The sequence below is a fragment of the Myotis lucifugus genome, unplaced genomic scaffold (assembly GCF_000147115.1).
Source record: "Myotis lucifugus unplaced genomic scaffold, Myoluc2.0 scaffold_106, whole genome shotgun sequence".
Taxonomy (NCBI): Eukaryota; Metazoa; Chordata; class Mammalia; order Chiroptera; family Vespertilionidae; genus Myotis; species Myotis lucifugus.
In genome coordinates this window covers 3,020,084-3,042,224 of record NW_005871154.1, presented here as the reverse complement: position 1 = coordinate 3,042,224, position 22,141 = coordinate 3,020,084, and the positions used below count along the sequence as shown (strand labels likewise).

General features: G+C 37.9%; 1 protein-coding gene across 1 annotated transcript in view; it reads left to right on the top strand.

Moving 5' to 3' along the window:
- Nucleotides 1-16,457, top strand: part of EED (embryonic ectoderm development) — a 37,642-nt gene extending 21,185 nt beyond the window's left edge. The window contains exons 8-13 of the mRNA XM_014459294.2: nt 2,350-2,483; nt 5,291-5,396; nt 6,559-6,633; nt 14,363-14,521; nt 15,471-15,544; nt 16,124-16,457. Coding sequence (XP_014314780.1) covers nt 2,350-2,483; nt 5,291-5,396; nt 6,559-6,633; nt 14,363-14,521; nt 15,471-15,544; nt 16,124-16,250 — 675 coding nt within the window. The 3' untranslated portion in view covers nt 16,251-16,457. The remainder of the gene's footprint in view (nt 1-2,349; nt 2,484-5,290; nt 5,397-6,558; nt 6,634-14,362; nt 14,522-15,470; nt 15,545-16,123) is intronic.
- Nucleotides 16,458-22,141: the final 5,684 nt, after the last annotated feature.

Genomic DNA, 22,141 nt, shown 5'->3' with positions numbered 1-22,141 from the left:
TTTGCAGTTGAAATCTAAATTATTCATTTTTAGGAGTGTTTTGTGCACAGGCTGAATTTTGTATAGCTTTCTCTCTCATGGCACAGTGTTATCTTTATGTTATAACTAGAGGCCCAGTGCACAGATTTGTGCACTGGTGGGGTCCCTTGGCCTGGCCTGCAGGGATCGGGCTGAAACCAGCTCTCCGACATCCCCCAAGGGGTCCCGGATTGCGAGAGGGCACAGACCAGTCTGAGGTACCCCACCTGTGCACGGATCTGTGCACTGGGCCTCTAGTATGCATATAAGATCTTTGGTTAATCCCTTCCTGCCCTCTTCCTTCCCCCTTTCTCTCTGATATTTATCAGTCTGTTCCATGTTTACATGCCTGTGGTTTCTGCTCCTGTGTTGAGCGTCTGCTCCCTGGTGGTCAGTGCATGTCATAGCTACTGGGCCGGTCGGCCGGTCGCTTAGGCTTTTATATAGAGAGATTTATTGATCTTTTATAATATAAGTGTTTTAGGTTTCATATTTTTACATTATTTTAGCTTTACTTATGTTTCATTCATAGGTTACTTAGTAGTTTTACAGCTATTCAGTTCTTATTCATTAAATTATGTAAAGGGGCACCATGTTTGTTTTTATAAAAAATATATTTGTATTGATTTTAGAGAGGGAAAGGGAGAGAGATAGAAACATCAATGATGAGAGAGAATCATTGATTGGCTGCCTCCTGCACACCCCACTGGGGATTGAGCCCATAACCCAGGCATATGCCCTTGACCGGAATCAAACCCAGGACCCTTCAGTCCTCAGGCTGACACTCTATCCACTGGGCCAAACCAGCTAGGGCAGGGGCACCACGTTTTAAATCATGTAGCATTTTAATTGGAGGTACTAAGTGTTCCTATGGTTGGAGTTTGTGTGCTTTTGTGAGAATTATGCCCTGCCAACTTGGATTTTCTAGTAGTTGCAGTAGCAGTCTCCATTTGGCTTTTAAAGACTACCATTCTTTATTAAGAATTTCAAATTAGAGTTACTGGCACGAACAGTGAGTCAGTGAGTGCCTTGCTGCTCTTCACCAGACTGGTGAATTCAGTAAGCAACAAACCTAAAGTTCCTAAGCTCTTGTGAAACGGTGTTCACAATTAATTCAGAGGTTGGATTAACATATACTGTCTAGGTGAGTAAGGAAAATATTTTCCTTAAATAGAACTCCCTACTCTTATTTCCTTTTATTTTTAATGGGAGTATTTTTCTTTATTTTTAAAATAGAATTTATTGGGCTGACCTTGGTTAATAAAATTTTATAGGTTTGAGTTGTACAATTCTATAATACATCATCTGTATATTGTATTGTTGGTCCATCACCATCTACTGTTATTTCTTAAAATGAGAACAGGTGACAGTCTTATTTCTTCTCTATAATACAGGAGTTCACTGTTAGAAGAATTAATATATGACGCATGTATCATGTGCTAAATTAAATAGCACCCATGTACCACAGTGTCTTATCCATGAAATAAGGTGGTTATAATAGATATTTGTTAGATGCCTATTAAAAATTAGTGAACAGCAAATGATAAACTTACATTATTTCCCTTTTTTAGACATTTTTAAAAATTCATTTAAAAAGTGAACTCTTAAGACCAGTGTAACTGAAGATTTTGACTTACAACAGATAAAATTTTAGTTGTTTAGTAGCTGCACATACAGGTGTCAGTTTCATTGCTTGATTAGGGTTGGACAAAGAAAAGTAATATAACTATTCAGGCTTTATGTCATACCTCAGCATTTAAATTTTTTTTAATCCTCACTATAGGATATTTTTCCCAGTGATTTTTTCCCCCTTAGAGTGGAGGGAAGGGAGGGAGAGGGTGGGGAGAGAAAAACATCAATGTAAGAAAGAGACATTGATTGGATGCCTACAACACCCACCCCGACCTACTGGCCGGGGATCAAGCCTGCAACCGAGGCTCATGCCCTTGACCGGGAAAGAACCCAAGACTCTTAGGTCTGAGGGCTGATGCTCTAACCAGTGAGTAAACTGGCTAGGGCTCGGCATTCAGTTTATCTTCAAAATCAAGCAAAGAAAATATTTTAAAGTTCATTGAAAGATAAATGAAATTTAAACACTATTTTTTTCTTTCCTTAGCTTACAAGCTCATCTACTGTGGTGGTGACAAATCACTTAAAACTAAATTTTGAGAGCAATAAAAACTCTGTTTTATTTTCTAAATAGATGAAACCCAAAATGTTAGTGTTGTGGTTTGAAATTTTTCACAATACTGTACATAGGTGAAAACTGAATAGTATAGTTTGGAAAAATAATTTAAATGTTTAACTTAAGCTTTTTTGTTTTACATACAGGATTATGATCTTTTGGGTGAAAAAATAATGTCCTGTGGTATGGATCACTCTCTTAAACTTTGGAGGATTAATTCAAAGAGAATGATTAATGCAATTAAGGACTCCTATGATTATAACCCAAATAAAACTAACAGGTAACATTTGTGGCATTTAAAACAAGTATCTCATGCTGTGAAATAGATGGGTCTTACTTTTTCCAAAATTGTTATATAAGTCCCCAACACTGAGTTTAGAAGTTAACTTTAAAAACTAGATATCATAAAATTCACAAATTTTCAATGGAAGCCATTATTTTTAATCTAATATATTTATGTTTCATTTTTTTAAATCGCCTTTACATTGTGTTTTCTCTAACTTAGTAGCACATTTTACTTAGTTTTTTTCAGTGTAAATTTTAATTCAGTGCAGTAAACCTTTTTTTAAAATGGGGTTCTTAGCTTTAATTCATGTTAATATAATGCTTTCCTTTAATTGCTACTCATTTCATTAAGTGGAGAAATTTCAAAAGTGGGAGCCTTGCTCCCTGAGACTAAGAAGTGGGAACTTTGCAATGTTCTTCATATATTTTTTTTGTTTGTTCGTTTTTTGTTTGTTTGTTTGTTTTTAATGGTTATCTTCATATATTTTTGAAATGCCTCAGTTCTTGATTCAATAACTATCTTTTCAGAATCTTATTTAGCCTATTAATATAATACTTTGACCATAGTTATCATGTTTGTGTATATTAACTTTGTTTGCACTTTGTGTTTTGAGCAAAGCTAGAATTTTCTGGTTATCAAATCAGACTATTCATAGATTATTAGTTAAATTTGTAGCCATCAGTAGATATTTCATTGCACTTATATTCATCAAACTTCAGTGGCCTCTAATGATTAGCACAACTTTCAGATTTCTATTTTAAAACACCAAAAGCTTATACAGCCCTAAATTTATGTTTTTATATTTTCTGGAGCTCTAGAATACATAGAAATTATATTTCACAGTTTACAAAAAACAACAGGGGGTTATGCTGGTCTTCTTGAAAGGTTTAACAATAGATTATAATATGTATTTGATTTAAAAGCAAATAATAGCGTAACCCATGTGGTCACTGGTTTAGCATTAACCCATGAACCAGGAGGTCATGGTCCGATTCCTGGTCTGGGCATATGCCCAGATTGCAGGCTCAATCCCCAGTGTGGGGAGTGCAGAAGGCAGCCAATCAATGATTTTCTCTCATCATTGATATTTCTATCCCTCTCTTCCTCTCCCTTCCTCTCTCTGAAATCAGTAAAAATATTTTTTAAAAAGCAAATAACATAATTATAGCAGAATTAAGCATTTAGTAGATCATTAATAATATTTTAATTTTTTTAAAGATTTTTGTATTCACTTTTAGAGAGAGAGAAAGGAAAATGTTGATGATGTGAGAGCAAAACATTGATTAGCTGCCTCCAGCACGCCCTTCCCCTTCCCTCTGCCCCCAACTGGGGACCTAGCCTGAAACCTGGGCATGTGCCTGACTGGAAATCAAACCAGGGACCTTTCAATGCACAGGATGACACCCAACCAACTGAGCCATACCAGCCAGGGCTAATAAAAGATCCCAGAATTTGTATTGGAAGGGATGTTAGAAATGATTCAGTCCAGCATTCTTGTGGGAAAAGTAAAGAGAGGATTTGTGACTTGCCCGAGACATAACTAATTTATGGCATATTAAACTTCTACAGTTATTTCAGTACAGAAAGTGAATCACTCGCTAGATTAGAAATGTTAGGTTTACTTTTCATTAACTGTAGGATTAGTAGCAACTTGTAGCTTATGGTCTTTACACAAACATTTTTAAGGGGGGAAAATGCTACCATATACTTTCTTCAATCCAAAAATGTCCTAACTAATATATGTCAGATTCCTGTCAGATACCATTTTCAAAATTGTTGCTCAAGGCAGTACTCTCATGTAATCTTACCTTTAGCAGCCTTTGGAATGATGTATCATTGTTCCTAGAAAAATGACCATCTTTTTTTTTTAAAATATATTTTTATTGATTTCAGAGAGGAAGGGAGTGAGAGAGAGATAGAAATATCAATGATGAGAGGGAATCATTGATTGGCTGCCTCCTGCACACAACCCCCCCCCCCCCCCCACTGGGGATCAAGCCCGCAACCCGGGCATGTGCCCTTAATCGGAACCGAACCCAGGACCCTTCAGTCTGCAGGCCAATGCTCTATCCACTGAGCCAAATCAGCTCCAATAAAATGACCATCTGTTGAAATAACCCAGATGTGTTGACTTTCACAGTCTAATTTAATTTTATTTATTTTTGTTGTTAATCCTCACCTGATGATATTTTTCCATTGATTTTTAGGAATAGTGGAAGAGAGAGAGAAAGACAGAGAGAAACATCGATGTGAGTGAAACACATAGATTGGTTGCCTCCTGCACAAGCCCCGACCAGGGCCAGTGCCCAAGGAGACTGAAACCAAGGTACATGCCCTTGACCGGAATCAAACCCAGGACCCTTTGGTCCACAGGCCAACACTCTGTCCAGTGAGTCAAACCAGCTCGGGCTCATAGTCTAATTTTAAAGGATTGAGTAGGTATTTTCTGTAAAAATACTTCTAGGTCTATAATCAGATATCTTTGCTTATCATTGGTTAGGATAGCCAGAATTGATTAAATTTGGCCTATATATATATATGGTATGGTATGAAGCTACAATTTTTATAAATGAAATTTCATAGGATAAAAACAAAATTGAATTGAGCTGATAATGGAAAAAAATATAGAAACAAAAATGGAGTAAGACTGTAGCTCTCAATAGAAAGATAAGGTATTCAGTTTTCTAGGATCAAAGAAAAATCGTCATGCATTTTATTTTTCAAAGTTTATAAATCCAAAAATAAAAGTTAGTGTGATTCGACTATACTTTTTTCTCTTAACTTTTACATTTCCATTTCAGGCCATTTATTTCTCAGAAAATTCACTTTCCTGACTTTTCTACCAGAGACATACATAGGAATTATGTTGATTGTGTACGATGGTTAGGTGATTTGATACTTTCCAAGGTATGGTAACTGCTGTTCAGCTGTACTTCCATTGTTTGTGTGAGTTGGATTTTTTTTTTTTTTTAGGGAGCTCGATTTTTAATGCAGTTTGGTAAATTGGATGGCAAATTGGGAATTGCTTTTTCTTTTCTTTCTTTTTTTAATTTTTTTTTTTTTTTTTTTTTTTAGTCTCATGATATTTTGATAGGTTTGGAAACTTGTTTTAGGCATAAGACATTCCAATGAATTATTATAATTTGTGCTCCAATAAAATGAAAAATTTTCATTTGTAAGATAATATTGTTGTGATAATCAGTGTTATTATAAAATAACCAATATCTAAAGCTAGTAGTAGGGTTGTTTTTTTTATGTTTTGTGTCCATTTCAATACACTTTTCATTTAAAAAAACAGACAGTTGGAGCTGGCTCATGGGCTGTAGTTTGCCAACCCCTTCTCTAGCATGTTGATGTATATATGTATCCTTCGCTGATAATTTAGAGAAGTTGTTGGTGATGTCATCTGAACATTTGGGATTGTTAAATTTGGAGAAATTGCTAGTTTCTTGTGTGGATTTCAGGTCATTTCACATTTTCTTGGCAGAGCCTAATCTATTTTTTTCTTGACTTGCAGCTAGTTTTATTTTATTTTATTATTATTATTATTATTTTTTGCTTATTTAAACTTTTGATCTTGAAGTTAGATTCACAGGAAGTTTGAAAGATAGTAGAGAGAGGCCCCTTCACCCAATTTCCCCCAATGGTTACATAACTATAATACAATATAAAGTCTTGACATTGTACAATGTGTGTGTGTCATTTTATCACATGTGATTTTGTCATTGTAAGAATGTTACAGTATGGCGCTTTTTACGATTTTTTTTTCCATTCATTATAATGCCATCCAAGTTGTTGTGTGTCAGTACTTCTCCCTTTTTATTGCTGAGTAGTATTCTATGGTATGGGATGTACCACAGTTTATCTAGCCATTCATGTATTGTAGGACATTTTGGTCCTTTCCAGATTGGGGCTATTAAACATAAAGCTGCTAATGAACAATCGTGTACAGGTTTTGTGTGGACTTACTTAAGTTTTCATTTCTCTGGGATAAATGCCTAGAAGGGCAATTGCTGGGTCATGGTTAAGTTTGTTTAGTTTTTTAAGAAACTGCCAAACTATTTTCCAGAGTGGCCGTGCCATTTTACATTCCCACCAGAAATGTATGAAAGATCGAGTGTCTCGGAAGCTTCGCCGGCATTTGGTATTGTCACTATTTTTTATTTTAGCTGTTCTGATAGGAGTGTAGTGATATCTCATCGTGGTCTTAATTTGCATTTCCCTGATGGCTAGTGATGTTGAACATCTTTCATGTGCTTATTTACCATCTAATATATCCTTTTTGATGATGTCTCTTCACGTCTTTGCTCATTTTCTAATTGGATTGGTTTTTGTTTTTATTTTTACTGTTGAGTTTTGAGAACTCTCAATATATTCTAAATATGAATCCTTGTGTCAGATGTGTAGTTTGCAAATATTTTCTTCCAGTCTGTAGCTTGTCTTTTCATCCTCTTAACAAGGTCTTTTGCAGAACAGATGTCTCTAATTTTTATGAAATTCAATTTGTTGATTTTTTAAAAATTATTTTGTGGATCATACTTTTGATGTGTTTAAAATGCTCTTTACTAAGTCATAGATCCTAAAGATTTTCTCCTGTGTTTTCTTCAAAAAGCTTTATATTAAATATATGATCCTTTAAAGTTAATTTTTTTATGAGGTTTAGGTAGAAGTTTATTTTTTGCCTATAGGTTTCCAGTTGTTTTAGCACCACTTATTGAGAGACTATTCTTTCTCCTTTTAATTGCTTTTGTACCTTTGTCAAATTGTTTGGACATACTTGTGTGAGACTCTTTCTGGTTTTTCTTTTTTGTTCCAGTACTCCACCAGTACTACATACACAGTTTTGATTACTCTAGCTCTATAATAAATCTTGGAATGGGTAGGTAGAGTGATTTCTTCCATTTTATTATTCATTTTCACAATTATTTTAGTTATTCTGTTGCTTTGCCTTTCCTATAAATTTTAGAATAATCTTGTCTACACCTATAAAAAATCTTGCAGAGGTTATTTGCGGGGGGTAGGGAGGGCGGGATTTTGCTCAGAATGGTGTTAAACCTATCTGACATTTTGGTAGGGAATTATTAATATCTTGGGATTTTCTGCATGGACCATCTTGTCATTTGAAAATAAGAAGTTTTATATCTTCCTTTCTGATCTGGATGCTTTTTATTTCCTTTTCTTGCCTTATTGCACTGGCAGACTTCCAGTACTATGTTGATTAGCAGTGTTAAGAGCAGACATCTTGACTTATTTCTGATATAAAGGAGAAAAAATTTTAATCTTTTACAATTACGCATATTAGCTGTATAGTTTTGTAGATATTCTCTATCAAGTTGAGAACTGTCCCCTTTTCCTAATATTTTTAGTTTTACCATGAGTGGGTGATGACTTTCGTTAAGTGCTTTTTCTGTATCCATTGATATGATCATGTGGTTTCTTCAGTTTGTTAATGCAGTAGATTGCACTGAATTCTCTTTGCTAATATTTGTTAAAGACTTTTGTGCCTGTAGTCATGAGGTATGATGCTGATCTGAAGTTTTCTTTTTTATGCTGTTTTTGTCTGGTTTTGGTATCGAGAATACTGGCTTCATAAAATGAATTTCAAGTCTACCCTCCTATTTTCTTGAAGAGATTATATGGAATTGGTGTTAATTCTTTAAATGGTTGATAGACTTCTCCAGTTAAATCATCTGAGTCTAGAAAATTTTGAGGGGGAGTTTTTAAAACACAGATTCAATTTCCTTAATAGTTAAAGGGCCATTCAAATTAGCTATTTCATATTAATGAATTTTTACTGGTAATTTTTCTTGTATGAGGAATTGGTCCATTCCATTTAATGTAAAATTTACATGTATGGAGTTGTTTGTAGTAGTCCTTTATTATCCTTTTGATATCTTTAAGGTCTCTAGTGATAGCCTGTTTCATTCCTGAAATTGGTAATTTTTCTTTTTATGAGTCCTGCTAGGGGTTTGTCAGTTTAAAAAAAAAATTTGTTTGCTGTGGGTATATTTTGCACTTTTACTAGTTTTTTAAGGTGGGAGATTCGATTATTGACTTGAGACTCTTTTAATGTAAGCATTTGGTGCTATGAATTTCCACCAGTACTGCTTTAGCTGCATCTCACAAATTCTGGTAAGAAGTGCATTGTGTAGTTACTAGGTGTTGGGAGACATTTTTGTTACCTTTCTGTTCTTCATTTCCAGTTTGATTTCACTGTCAGAACACACTGTTTATTATTTTGATTATTTTTTTCAGATATGTTTCATGACCCTATTTTTGGTTTGTTCCATTAGAGCTTGAAAAGAATGTATAGTCTGCTATTGGGTGGAGTGTTCTGTAAATATCGTTTAGATCCTATTGGTTGATGATGTGGTTGAATTTATATCTTTGTTGATTTTTGTACTCATGTTATTATTGAGAAATGAGTTTCGAAGTCTCCAGCTATTATTGTGGCTTTTTCCTTTTTAGTTCTGTATCTTGCAGCTCTGTTGGTTGGTGCTTACACACTTTGTTATGCCTTAGTGGCTTGACCTTTTATCATTATGTAACGTCCACCTCTAGTAATTTGCTTTGAAGTCTCCGTTATCTGGGAGTAATTTAGTCCATTTTGCTTTCTTTTGATCAATGTTTGCATGGTATATCCTTTCCCAACTTTTTTCTTTTAATGTACATATATCATTATATCTGAAGTGAGTTTCTTGTAGGTGGCATATACACTGAGTGTCCAGATTATTATGACCACCTGACGTTTGTTGGCAAATTAGCTATAATTTCGTGCTGAAGTTGCTAGAGGGCCAGACCATTATAAATAAGGAAGCAGATTGTTTACCACGACAGTAGAAGTGATTTTTTTCTGAAGATATGGGTAAACAATTCGATTTAACAGCCTTTGAACATGAGTGGCCAGATTATTATGACCACCTGACGTTTGTAGGCAAATTAGCCGTACACTGCATCATACGGGATATGGAAGCCGAAGGCCTGTTTGAACACCTTTGCTGTCTGCAGTTACCAAGATAAAACATCTCCAATTCGCACAGGAACACAAGGCTTGGACAGTCGAGCATTGGAAAAAAGTCATGTGGTCCAATGAATCACGTTTCCAGTTGCATCATGGAGGTGGCAGAGTGAGAATTTGGCGGAAACAGAATGAAAGCATGCACCCCACATGCATGAGTACAACCCTTCAAGCTGGTGGGGGCAGTGTTATGGTTTGGGCCATGTTTTCCTGGCATGATTTGGGTCCTTTAATTCATGTGGAACAATGTCTGAATAGCACAACATACCTAAGTATCGTTGCTGATTAAGTTCATCCTATCATGTTGATGGCGTATCCCAATGGAGATGGCTTCTTCCATCAAGACAATGCGCCATGCCACGGTGCTCATATTGTGCAGTAGTGGTTTCAAGAACATGAGGGAGACTTTACCTTGCATAGGTGGCCCCCACAATCACCAGATCTCAATCCAATTGAGCATTTGTGGGACAAAGTTAAAAGAGCCATCAGGCAGCTGGTTCCACAACCATCAAATCTCACAAAACTGGACAGTGCTATTCATCAGGCATGGTGTCAGATTCCTCGCATCACCTTTCAGCATCTCGTGGAGTCAATGCTAAGAAGAATTGCCGCAGTATTGAAGGCAAAAGGTGGCCCAACAAAGTACTGATGGGGTGGTCATAATAATCTGGCCACTCATCATAATATATATCCCACGTTCAAAGGCTGTTAAATCATGTTGTTTACCCACATCTTCAGAAAAAAAATCACTTCCGTCGTGGTAAACAACCTGCTTCCTTATTTATAATGGTCTGGCCCTCTAGCAACTTCAGTGCGAAATTATAGCTAATTTGCCAACAAACGTCAGGTGGTCATAATAATCTGGACACTCAGTGTACTTGCGTCATGTTTTTTAAATCCACACTGTCAAACTTTTAGTTGGTATATTCAGACCATTTATATTTGAGCCTTAATATATCAATTATTACATTAATTCTGCCTTTTAATTTCTCTGTTTTTTTTTCTCCTAAGTTCCTGTAGGTTGTGTGAACATGTTTTAGAATTACACTCTTACTTGCCTGTAGTATTTTTTAGTATATTTCTTTGTTTAGCCTTTTTGAGGTTTGCCCTATGTGTTATATATATGATATATAGATATATCTGACGTTAGGACAGTGGTTCTCAACCTTCTGGCCCTTTAAATACAGTTCCTAATGTTGTGACTCAACCATAAAATTATTTTCGTTGCTACTTCATAACTGTAATGTTGCTACTGTTATGAATCGTAATGTTAATATCTGACATGCAGGATGGTCTTAGGCGACCCCTGTGAAAGGGTCGTTCGACCACCAAAGGGGTCGCAACCCACAAGTTGAGAACCGCTGCCTTAGGACAACATGGTGGTTTAGAAGATGCTGACCTCCATGCAGTCAAAAATCTGTGTGTAACTGCAGTTGATCCTCTGCATATGCTGAGTCTCACCTGCAGATCGAAAATAGCTTTTTTTCAATAGACCTGCACAGTTCAAACCTCTGTTGTTCAAGGGTCACCTGTATATCAGTCTACTTAACTGTAAATCAACATTTTACCCTTCAAGTGAGGTGTAGAAACTTTCCTTTACTTCACTTTTCCCTCTACTTACAATTGTCTTAAACATTCCCTTTAGAATGAAGAACTACATCAAATAGTATTACAGTTTTTGCTTCAACCATTAAATGTAATTTAAAAACTCAAGAGGGAATGGTGAATATTGTATTTACTCATTTTGCATTTTTTTGTCCTTCTTAATGTTTGATGTTTCAAGAACCCTTCATAATATCATTTTCTTTCTGTTCATAAAACTTCCTGTAGCCATTCTTTAGGGTAGGTCTGCTAGTGACAAATTATGTTCATTTTTCATAGTCTGAGAATGTCCTTATTTCCTCTTCATTCCTTAAAGGTATAGTCATTGTATATAGGATTTTGTATTGCAATTCTTTTCTTAAATATTTGAAAAATGTTGTGACTCCTCTTTCTGGTTTTCATGGTTTCTGATGAGAAATTTACCATCATTAGAATTATTCTTTCTGTCTTAATTGCAATCAGGATATTTTTTCTTTGTGTGGAGTTTCCAAAAGTTTGACTATGATGTATCTTAACACAAATTTCTTTGAGTTTATCTTTTTGGGGTTCACTCAACTCCTTGAATTGAAGCATTTTTATGATGGCTACTTTAAAACCCTTGTCAGATAGTTCTAACATCTATGTCATCTCTGGGTTGGCATATGTTTTCTCATTAAAGTTGAGACTTTTATGTTTTATTTATTTATTTGTAGAGTACATTTATTAAAGCTGGGGCAGTGGAAAAGGGGGGATTTAGAGTAGAAGCAGTAACAGGAGAGCCTAGGTGGGGCTGCTATTGGCTCCCTGAAATTAGAGAAAAGGGGCCTTGGGGACAGGTTCAGTGGTTTTGCTGCCCACTGTTCCTCTTGTTGCAAGTCCCATGGGGACTCCAAGAGCTTAAAAAAAGTAGGTGCCTTACAAAAGGGCATGGCACGCTCCAAGGAGAGCGCTGAGATTGAGATCTGGATATTTTGGGTATTATGTTACAATCTCCGGGTCTTTTATTTAGATCTACATCAGGCTTCCTCTGATAAATTTTCTTCAACTGGGGAAGGGGAGCACTGCTTCATGATTGGCAGGTAGCAAGGGAAGTTCACGTTCTCCCCTTGATTGGTTGGGTGATGGTGTTTCATTATTGCTGGGATGGGAGTTCAGGCTTTCCACTGCAGCTCAGGTGACACCACCCTAGCAGAAGGAGCTGATGGGACTCATTACTGCTCCTCCGGTGGTCTCCACTGACACTGTAGATGGTATCCTCTGATTCCACCCCAGCCAAAGAGAAGGAAGAGTCACCTCATTACGGTGAAGGACAGGGTGAGTCAGGGTTATTATGTACTGAGATGTTTAGTTACCACCTGGGAAGGGTTTCCCACTGAGTTTTTGCTGGACCTTATAGGTGCAGGTCCACAGTTGTTTTGGGGTGTTTTTTTGTTTTGTTTTGTTTTTGGTATTTGGCTGTAGTTAGAGAATTTGTTTGAAATTTTTCTCTCTTGCTAGGTTGCCATTTCCTGGTCTCTTGTAGAGAGCAGGCTTTGGGGACTAGGAGGTTGGGTTTGTTTTGTTTTGTTTTTGTCTGTCTAGCTTCACCCGTTAGAATTGTTGAGTTGCTGACTTTTCCAGCATCTTGCCTGAGATACATAAATGAGGGAAAGGAAAATTGGGGAGCTACATTTCCTGCATGTCCCAGGATACCTAATCATTCTGCCTCCTCTCTATTTTTTAGACTTTTTAAAGTTGTATGTAGTGGGACAAATACGGGAAAGTCTATCGAGTCTGTCATTTTGAAGTAAAAAGGCTGTAAAATTTCTGCTCTTAGAACTTCATCAGATGGTGGGAAAGGATTTCTGCATTTTAAGTGGGAAGCTGAACTGAATAAATTATACTGGTGGTCTCAAATCTGGCTCTGCATCAAAATCATTGGGAGAACATTGTAAAAATAGATTCCTAGACCTTACCCCACAGATTGTAAATCTGGCACAAGGGCCTAGGAATGCGTAATTTTAAAAAGCTCTCTAGGTGATTTTGAGTACACCCATCCATTAATGTGGGTAAATTCTTTTTACCTCCCTATGCTTTAGTTCTCCATGAGGGGACTCTACTAGGATCCTTTATCAATGTAGGCAATAAGAAGCACTTGAGCAGCTATTTTACACTTCTGTTTCAGCCTCCTATCCCAAAGATTTTGATTAATTAGGGCTGGGGCCAGGATGATTGAGAAAACTACAGGCTATCAACTCAACTGTGCACTTAGGGAAGAGTCATTCAGACTAGGTGATATCTAAGGTACTTTACAGTAAAGAACTTGTAAATAAATAGTCCTGGGATTTTATATAATCTGAAAAAGGCAAAGAAGGAAAAAAGAATGTTGTCCCCACCCTAAGTGTTTCAACGCTGGTCACCCCCACAGGGTTGCCACATGGGATTATGTAGGCTGTGTCCTGTGAAACTTCACCTACACCAGTAATTTTTCAGTCCTGACACCTGTTGAAATACATTGTAAGGTGTTCAGTAGCCTGTATTCAGTAGAGGCCAGAGAGATTGCCAGGTGTCCCTTAATGGCAAACCAGAGACCTACATAGTAATCTGAGTAGTGCCCACTGATTTGCAAATATTTTTCCATTATATTGTTTACCACTTGTTGCTTAAGTAGAATGTATGCAAAGATTTGAAGTTAGACAATAAGAAAGGTATAACTTAGCCTATTTCAATCTCATCCTCATATCAATGTCTTAAAAGTAAACCACTGCTTTTATGCCTTGTACATATAATCTGGTCTCTAAATCCCTTTTTGTGAATTCATTAGCTGCCATTCCTATGAAAGCTAATGAATGAGGATTTATAGTTAACAGATAAAGGGAACCAGTTGGATAGGGAAAGATGAAACTAGTGAAGTAAAAAGCAGGAGCCATATTGAAGAGCTGTGTATTCTACTACACTGTAATTTTTACCTTTGCTATAAAATACTTCAAGTCTCTGGATGCTAATGTATCAAGAGCTGGATTTGGTTTGGTTTGGAAAACAAATTGTGACTTTTAAAATAAATAGTGCAGACAGTGTAATGCCTTTGTATTGCCAAAATCTGTTAATAAATCAGACTTCTTATCCTCAAATGTGGACATTAACTCTACAAATATAAATGAATGTATATCACTTACTTAGATGGATAAACAGGTTCTATGAGCTGTCAGTTCTAAAATGATAATAGAGAAAAGCTTTGTTTCAGTATTTATAATTCAGTTCTACAAGTAATTTTTTTTTCTCATCTCTCTTAAAGTCTTGTGAAAATGCCATTGTGTGCTGGAAACCTGGCAAAATGGAAGATGATATAGACAAAATTAAGCCCAGTGAGTCTAATGTGACTATTCTTGGGCGATTTGATTACAGCCAGTGTGACATTTGGTACATGAGATTTTCTATGGATTTCTGGCAAAAGGTAGCAACATTTTTACATTTTGAAATTATTTTACTTAAAGCCATGGTAATTTTAGTTTTCTCTGTTATGCATCTGTAGTTTTGAGACTCTATCTTGATGTTTTGTATTGTTTTGGCCTTTGATATTATTTATTCTATCCTTGTGGCTCTGAACACCATCTGCAATGCTTATAAATGAAATTGACAAGTGTCAGGAGTGGTAGTTAGGTGTTTATTTTCTACAACATCTGTTACTAAAATTTAATGTTTTGGTGATTAAAATTAATGTTTTTATGTGTCTTTACCTCAGAAAAACTTAACAAACAAACATGGAAGTTAGAGACAAAATAGTAGTTATCTAAATTTTTGAAGAAATTTGGTATTAGGTTTTTGTTGGTAATGAATTATCTGAGTATTTATATGAACATTTTTGGAAGATCTTTCTATAGCTTTAGCTACAGTTTTTTTAAAAATATATTTTTATTTATTTCAGAGAGGAAGGGAGAAGGAGATAGAAACATCAATGATGAGAGAGAATCATCAATTGGCTGCCTCCTGCATGCCCCCTACTGGGGATTGAGTCCGAAACCCCAGGCATGTGCCCTTAACCAGAATTAAACCCAGGACCCTTCAGTCCCCAGGCTGACGCTCTATCCACTGAGCCAAACCAGCCAGGGCTGCTACAGTTCTTTAAGACACAATAAAGAGTACATGTATTATAGTGTAAATTGTAAAGCTCGTCATAAATTTGCAACATGCCTTCTTTCTTACTCAAGACATCTCTGTGAAGTATTAGTTGCTGTTATCCCCATTTACAAATCAGAAATATAAGATGCAAAGAAGTAATCAAGAGCATAACCAGAGGATGGAGCTGAGGTTTTCCCAAAATAAGAAAGCTCTCTTAGGATTGCTTGAAATCTTTAAAGCTTATTTTAATAATTTGGTGGGTTTTTTTTAATATATTTATACAGATGCTTGCATTGGGCAATCAGGTTGGCAAACTTTATGTTTGGGATTTAGAAGTAGAAGATCCTCATAAAGCCAAGTAAGTATTTAGAAATTCCTGCCTTCATATTCTTTTTTTTTTCTTGTTTCCAAATACTTTATAATTTGAAAGAACAGATCAGTGCACAAATAAAAGTACCATCAGGCAGATCTTATGCAAGCTGTAATAGAAATAAAAACCAAGAACTCAAGAGATTAACTGTAGCTATTAGAGAAAGTATACTATCATGCCCTCACTCTTTTTTACCTTCCATATCTTGTCTTTTGCTACACCAAATATAGAGGAAGTAACTTATACTTACAATGCCATCTTTAAATCATTTGTAATATTTGCATGTCTCAGAGTACTTTAAAATATTTTTTTATTCTAATGATTGTTTTTCATAAGTACCTGATAACTTATTTTTTTCATATAAGTTATATGGTGCCTATTGAATTTAAAATATACCCAGGTATTTTAAAATTTGAGATTGAGCTCTTAGTAAAGTATGTTCTGTTTTCAGATGCCTTCTGTATGAGTTGGGACAGCTAATCATTTTCTACTTTATTGTTTTAAGTTAGATATTGGCAACATTATGTATGTATGGTATTTTAACCTGTTGTCATGTTTTCTCCTTAGATGTACAACACTGACTCATCAAAAATGTGCTACTGCTATTCGACAAACCAGTTTTAGCAGGGATAGCAGCATTCTCATAGCTGTTTGTGATGATGCCAGTATTTGGCGATGGGACCGACTTCGATGAAATATTGTTCCTAATCAAATTAGAGTGTGTTTTCTGTGTATAGTAGAATTAATGTAACTTGCTAGTAAGGGCACATAGAGCATTTAGAGTTGTCTTTCAGCATTCAATCAGGCTGAGCTGAATGTAGTGATGTTTACATTGTTTACACTCTTTGTACTGTCTCCTGCTCAGACTCTACTGCTTTTAATAAAAATTTATTTTTATAAAGCCATGTGTTATTTTAGTTTATTTTTATTGTGATGAAAAGAAATGTTGAAAGTAATAAAATTATGCCTTATCTTTTTGTAATGATCAATTTCTTGTAGTTCGCTTAACTGGAGTAGGCTATATAATGTAATAGTAAGTAATTATGTTTAAAATTTTAGAGTTGTAACAGTAATGTTCTAATAACCTATCCTTACAGTTAAATATTGCCATTCAATTTACAACTTGGTCATTAGTTATAGTGGAAATATTAGAGCAAGGGAGGGTAGGGCATAGAAGCTTAGGTGTAGTGAGTTGAAAAATGGAAGAAATGGGGAGTATGTTTATCCCCCTTTCTGGAAGGTTATTGGTTAAAAGAAATAAATAGACTGTCTTCTCTCAATAAACTTTGGTCCCACTTAAAAAAGAGAAATAGATTAAAGAGATCACAAGGTTGAGAGTAGTTGGTTATTTTGTCTCAAACATAGTGTTTTGCTTATGTTTATGGGCAAGAAACAGCAAGAGTGAGAATGAGATATGAAAGTCCAGAAAAATCCCCAAAGAGTTAGCACCAAGATGACAAGTGGAGGGTTTAACCTGAAGCAGAGCAAATGAAGAAAACCTGGGTGATTATAGAATAAGGTAGGAGGTAAAATGAGAGGAGCCAAGGTAAAATACAAAAGACTGAATTTTATCAAGTTTTTAAATTCATGAGCATATTTCTATAAATCCATACCATTCCATGAATATACCATTATTTAATATCTTGGGATATGTTAATTGCTTCTAACTTTTATAAAAATACATTTTTATCGATTTCAGAGAAGAAGGGAAAGGGGGAGAGAGAGATGGAAACATCAGTGATGAGAGAGAATCATTGATGGCTGCCTCCTGCACAAACCCCACTGGGCATCGAGCCGCAACCCAGGTATATGCCCTGACCATAACTGTGACCTCCTGGTTCATAAGTTGACACTCAACCTCTGAGCCTCACCAGCCAGGCGCTTCTAACTTTTTGCTATTATAAATAACTAGAGGCCCAGTGCACGAATTCATGCACCAGTGGGGTCCCTTGGCCTGGCCTGCGGGATCGGGCCAAAACTGGCTGTCCGACATCCCCCAAGGGGGCCCTGATTGCAAGAGGGCACAGGCTAGACCGAGGGATCCCACCGGTGCACGATCAGGGCTGGGGAGGGATTGCAGGAGGGCTCCAGGGTGTGTCCAGCCTGTCTCGCTCAGTCCCAATTGGCCAGACCCCAGCAGCAAGCTAACATACCAGTCAGAGCGTCTGCCCCCTGGTGGTCAGTGAATGTCATAACGAGCAGTTGAGCGGCCTTAGCATATCATTAGCATATTATGCTTTGATTGGTTGAACGGCCGCCTGGATGACCGGACACTTAGCATATTAGGTTTTTATTATATAGGATGTTTTGACTAACAGCCCACCACACAAGTTTTTGTGTACTTCCCTGATTATTTCCTTATGCTTATTTGTCAGAATTTGTTACTGAATGAAAGTGTATTTTTTTAAAAAAATATATATTTTATTGATTTTTTACAGAGAGGAAGGGAGAGAGATAGAGAGTTAGAAACATCGATGAGAGAGAAACATCGATCAGCTGCCTCCTGCACATCTCCTACTGGGGATGTGCCCGCAACCAAGGTACATGCCTTGACCGGAATCGAACCTGGGACCTTTCAGTCCGCAGGCCAACGCTCTATCCACTGAGCCAAACCGATTTCGGTGAAAATGTATTTTTATTAAGGTTGTACCAATTCACTTGCTCCAACAGTATATGTTAGTGCCCATTTCAGTGTTTTTCTTTTTAGTTCCTGTGTATATCTCTGTGTAGATCAGAGGCCTGCAAACTTTTTTGTAAGTAGCCAGATAGTATATATTTTAGGTTTTGTGAGCTATACAGTCTCTATCACGTCAACTCAACTCTGCTACTATATATAATGTGAATGCAGCCACAATATGTAAAGCAAGCATGTCAAACTCGCGGCCCACAGGCCACATGCCTCATTTATTTGGCTTGTGTTAGCCTTTGAATTTGACATACTTGATGTAAAGGAATGGGCCTGGCTGTATTCCAGTAAAACTAATCATAAAAATAAGGACACTAGCTTTTAAAACCAAGTAGATAATGAAATAGGCTGCTCTGACAGTTAAAACAATACACAATATACAGAGCACCGAAGATCAGATTTTGGAATTATCAGAAATAAAAGCCTCATTTAAATATGTGTACTCTGCTCATTCCTTGCTTTATTCTCCATTTCAATTGTCACCTAATATACTGTAGGAGAGGCCTGGTGCATGAATTCGTGCACCAGTGGGGTCCCTCAGCCTGGCCTGGGGAATCGGGCCAAAACCGGCTCTCTGACATCCCCAAGGGGTCCCAGATTGCAAGAGGGTGCAGGCCAGGCCAAGGGAACCCACCAGTGCATGATCAGTGCTGGGGAGGGACTCAGGAGGTTGGCCAGCTAGGGAGGGACTATGGGAGGGCTCCAGGGTGTGTCTGGCCCATCTCGCTCAGTCCCAATCAGCCAGACCCCAGCAGCGAGCTCACCTACCAGTTGGAGCGTCTTCCCCCAGTGGTCAGTGCACGTCATAGCGAATAGTTGAGCAGCCTTAGCATATCATTAGCATATTATGCTTTGATTAATGGAATGGATGACCGGGCACTTACAATATTAGGCTTTTATTATATAGGGTACTTATTTGATTTGTTGCAGTTTTTCCACTGGGATATAGGCTTTATGAGGTAGTGTTTTTTTCAAATATTTTTACTGATTTCAGAGAGGAAGGAAGAGAGAGAGAGAAACATCAATCCATACTGGGGATTGAGCCCACAACCCAGGCATATGCCATAATGGAATCAAACTCATGACCTGGTTCATATAGGTTGGCGCTTAACCACTGAGCCTCACCAGCCAGGTGGGGTGTAGTTTTGTTGTTTCCTATATAATTCCTAACACCTAGATCTGTCTTGCATGTAGTAGGTGCTCAATCAGTATTTGTTGAATGAAACACTTAAATAAAACATGGGCAAGAAACATGAGCAAGCAGAGGCTACCAAGATGGACAAGGATTTGAAAAAAACAACTTTTAGGAATGAAAAGTGTAACTGTTGAAACATTGAATAGAAATTAATGAACTGGAAAAGATCCTAAGAAATTACTGTATTTTTTCCATGTATAAGATGCCCCCCACTTTTCCAACCCAAGATTAAGAAATCAATGTTAAACAGTTTGCTGGTTTTCCTTTTAAGGCCTTGTTTTTTGGCATCTTTAAGGAGTTGTTCTTCCTGTTTTCTCCACTGTCTGATCATACACTCAGTGGGAGGTGGTCCAAATTGTCTCTGCAACTCTATTTCCATGCTCTTTTGCATAGCTGATTACATTCAGTTTCAATTTTGCAGAATAAAAAGTTCACTTACCAGTATTTATCTTTTTATTTTTTGACATCTTTATGGGCTCAGAATGCTCCAGTCCCTGTTGTATCTGCGCACTCTCCACCTCCACCTCCAATTAGGGCATCATCTGATGTCAGTAACAAGGCTTGTTGATTGGAGGAAGCCTGTTTGACAAGGTATGGGCAGCTACGCACCCGCCTGGCTCCCTCCTTGGCTGACTTCCGTGTATAAGATGCCCCTCAATTTTCAGTCTAATGATTTTAGAAAAACATAGCATCTTATACACGGATAAATACGGTACTTAGAATATGGCATATAAAATCAAATGGAGAATAGGAGGAGCTATAACTGTGGAAGAGATAAAAAGGTCTAATGATACATTTGGAGGTTCAGGGAAAAAAGAATATTGAATTATTTTACTTGCTATCATGGTAACTAAGAGTACCATGCGGGCATTTATGATAGAACTAGATCAGTGATGGCGAACCTTTTGAGCTTAGCGTGTCAGCATTTTGAAAAACCCTTTATATATAAAAGCCTAAGCGACCGTCCGACCATTTAACCATCTGACTGGTAGCTATGACATGCAATAACCACCAGGGGGCAGACGCTCCGACCAGTAGCTATGATATGCACTGACCACCAGGGGGGCAGATGCTCAATGCTGGAGGTGCCAAGCTGCGGTGACGGCAGCTGCAGTTCTTGGGTGATGCACCAGAACCAGAGAGGAGGGAGCCTAATACCGGGGTGCGTCACCTGAGAACTACCTTCTCGCAATCTGAGACCCTTGGGGGATGTCTGAGAGCCGGTTTCAGCCCGATCGCCACAGGCCAGGCCGAGGGATGCCACCGGTGCATGAATCCATGCACTGGGCCTCTAGTAAAAATATATTTAAAATAAAATAAAAGTTCAAAATAAAATTATTAAGAATGTGAAGTTGGAAACAGCAAAGCGTCAAACCACCTATGGAGTTTTTCTGAGTCCAGTGCCCTGTACTATGCCATGAGCCCATGACGCTGGCCCTGCCTGAGGCTGGCCTGAGGCCCTGTGCCTTTCTTTCCCCAGCAGCTCTCATCTGGCAACTGACATCTGTTGATAGGTTTTCATTTCTTTTCTAAACTATTTAGTCCTATCAGTCTCTTTCTGGCTCTATCTTGGTTTCTTTGGCCCATTTAAGTAAAATGAATAGAACAATTCTTCCCCACATTTTTCTCCAGAGGAAATATAATTTAGTGTTTGTTTCAACGATAGGAAATAGGGGAGAAGCTGGGAGCCACATTGGCTCTGTGGGCAGGGGGCCTGAGTCTAAAGAAATCTTTGAGGCAGTGCCGGAAGCTGGTCCATCCTTGCTGCTTGACACAGTCACTGCAGGGAAGAAACATCTGCACAGCATGTTTCAAGGGACCTGGCATATATGGCATACTTTCTTAATATGTTCGCTCACCTTCTTGGCGCTATGTGTTCTAACCAAGGTCACCTCTCCGAGAAAGGTTGTTTCCCCAGGTAGGGATTTTTCCCTGAAGTTAGGGAGGGAATAAAACCCCTTAACTAAATGCCAGGCAGGTAGTTAATCACTTTAACTACGAACAATCACCCTTAAGCTACATAATCTTTACTCCCTGGAATGGAGATAAGAAACGCCCCAACCTTTGGAATAGAAATTGACAGGATTAAAATCAACTGGTATAAATACAGATGTAACAAGACAATAAGAGACAGAACTTGGCTGGAGATCCTGGACAGAACTTGGCTGGAGAACCCGGCTAGAGATCCTGGCTAGGCTGCTGATCAACTGAATGCTGTCTCCATGTCATTCCTTCTTTTATGCCCAGATTTCAGGATCCCCAAGAAACCACATCAGGGAGCCAGCCAGTCCGATGCAAAAGCATAAGAGTCTTTATTCGAGCTAGCTCGGCTCCCCCACCTTGCCGACACAGCAGCAGGAAGCAGAGAGAGATAACTCTGTGTGGAGACGGATTTTATAGGGGGTTGGAGTAAGGGGAGGAGAAAGGACTGTGCTCTGCCGATTGGCCAGGCGCAAGTCGGTGTCTTGTTCCTGGGTGTGGCTAGCAGAGGCTTAGACTTCCGGGAAGAAGCTCCTTGCCAAGCACATGGCCAAAGGTAAGATGGAGGGCGTAGCACTTACCCTGGGGCAAGATGGAGGGCCTAGCCCTTACCCTGGGGCAAGATGGAGGGCCTAGCCCTCGCCCTTTCACTTCTTCGCCGTCTCCGTCCACATCTTTGGAGACCTCTGGACCTGCTGGGATTGGACCCCAACAAGGCAGAGAA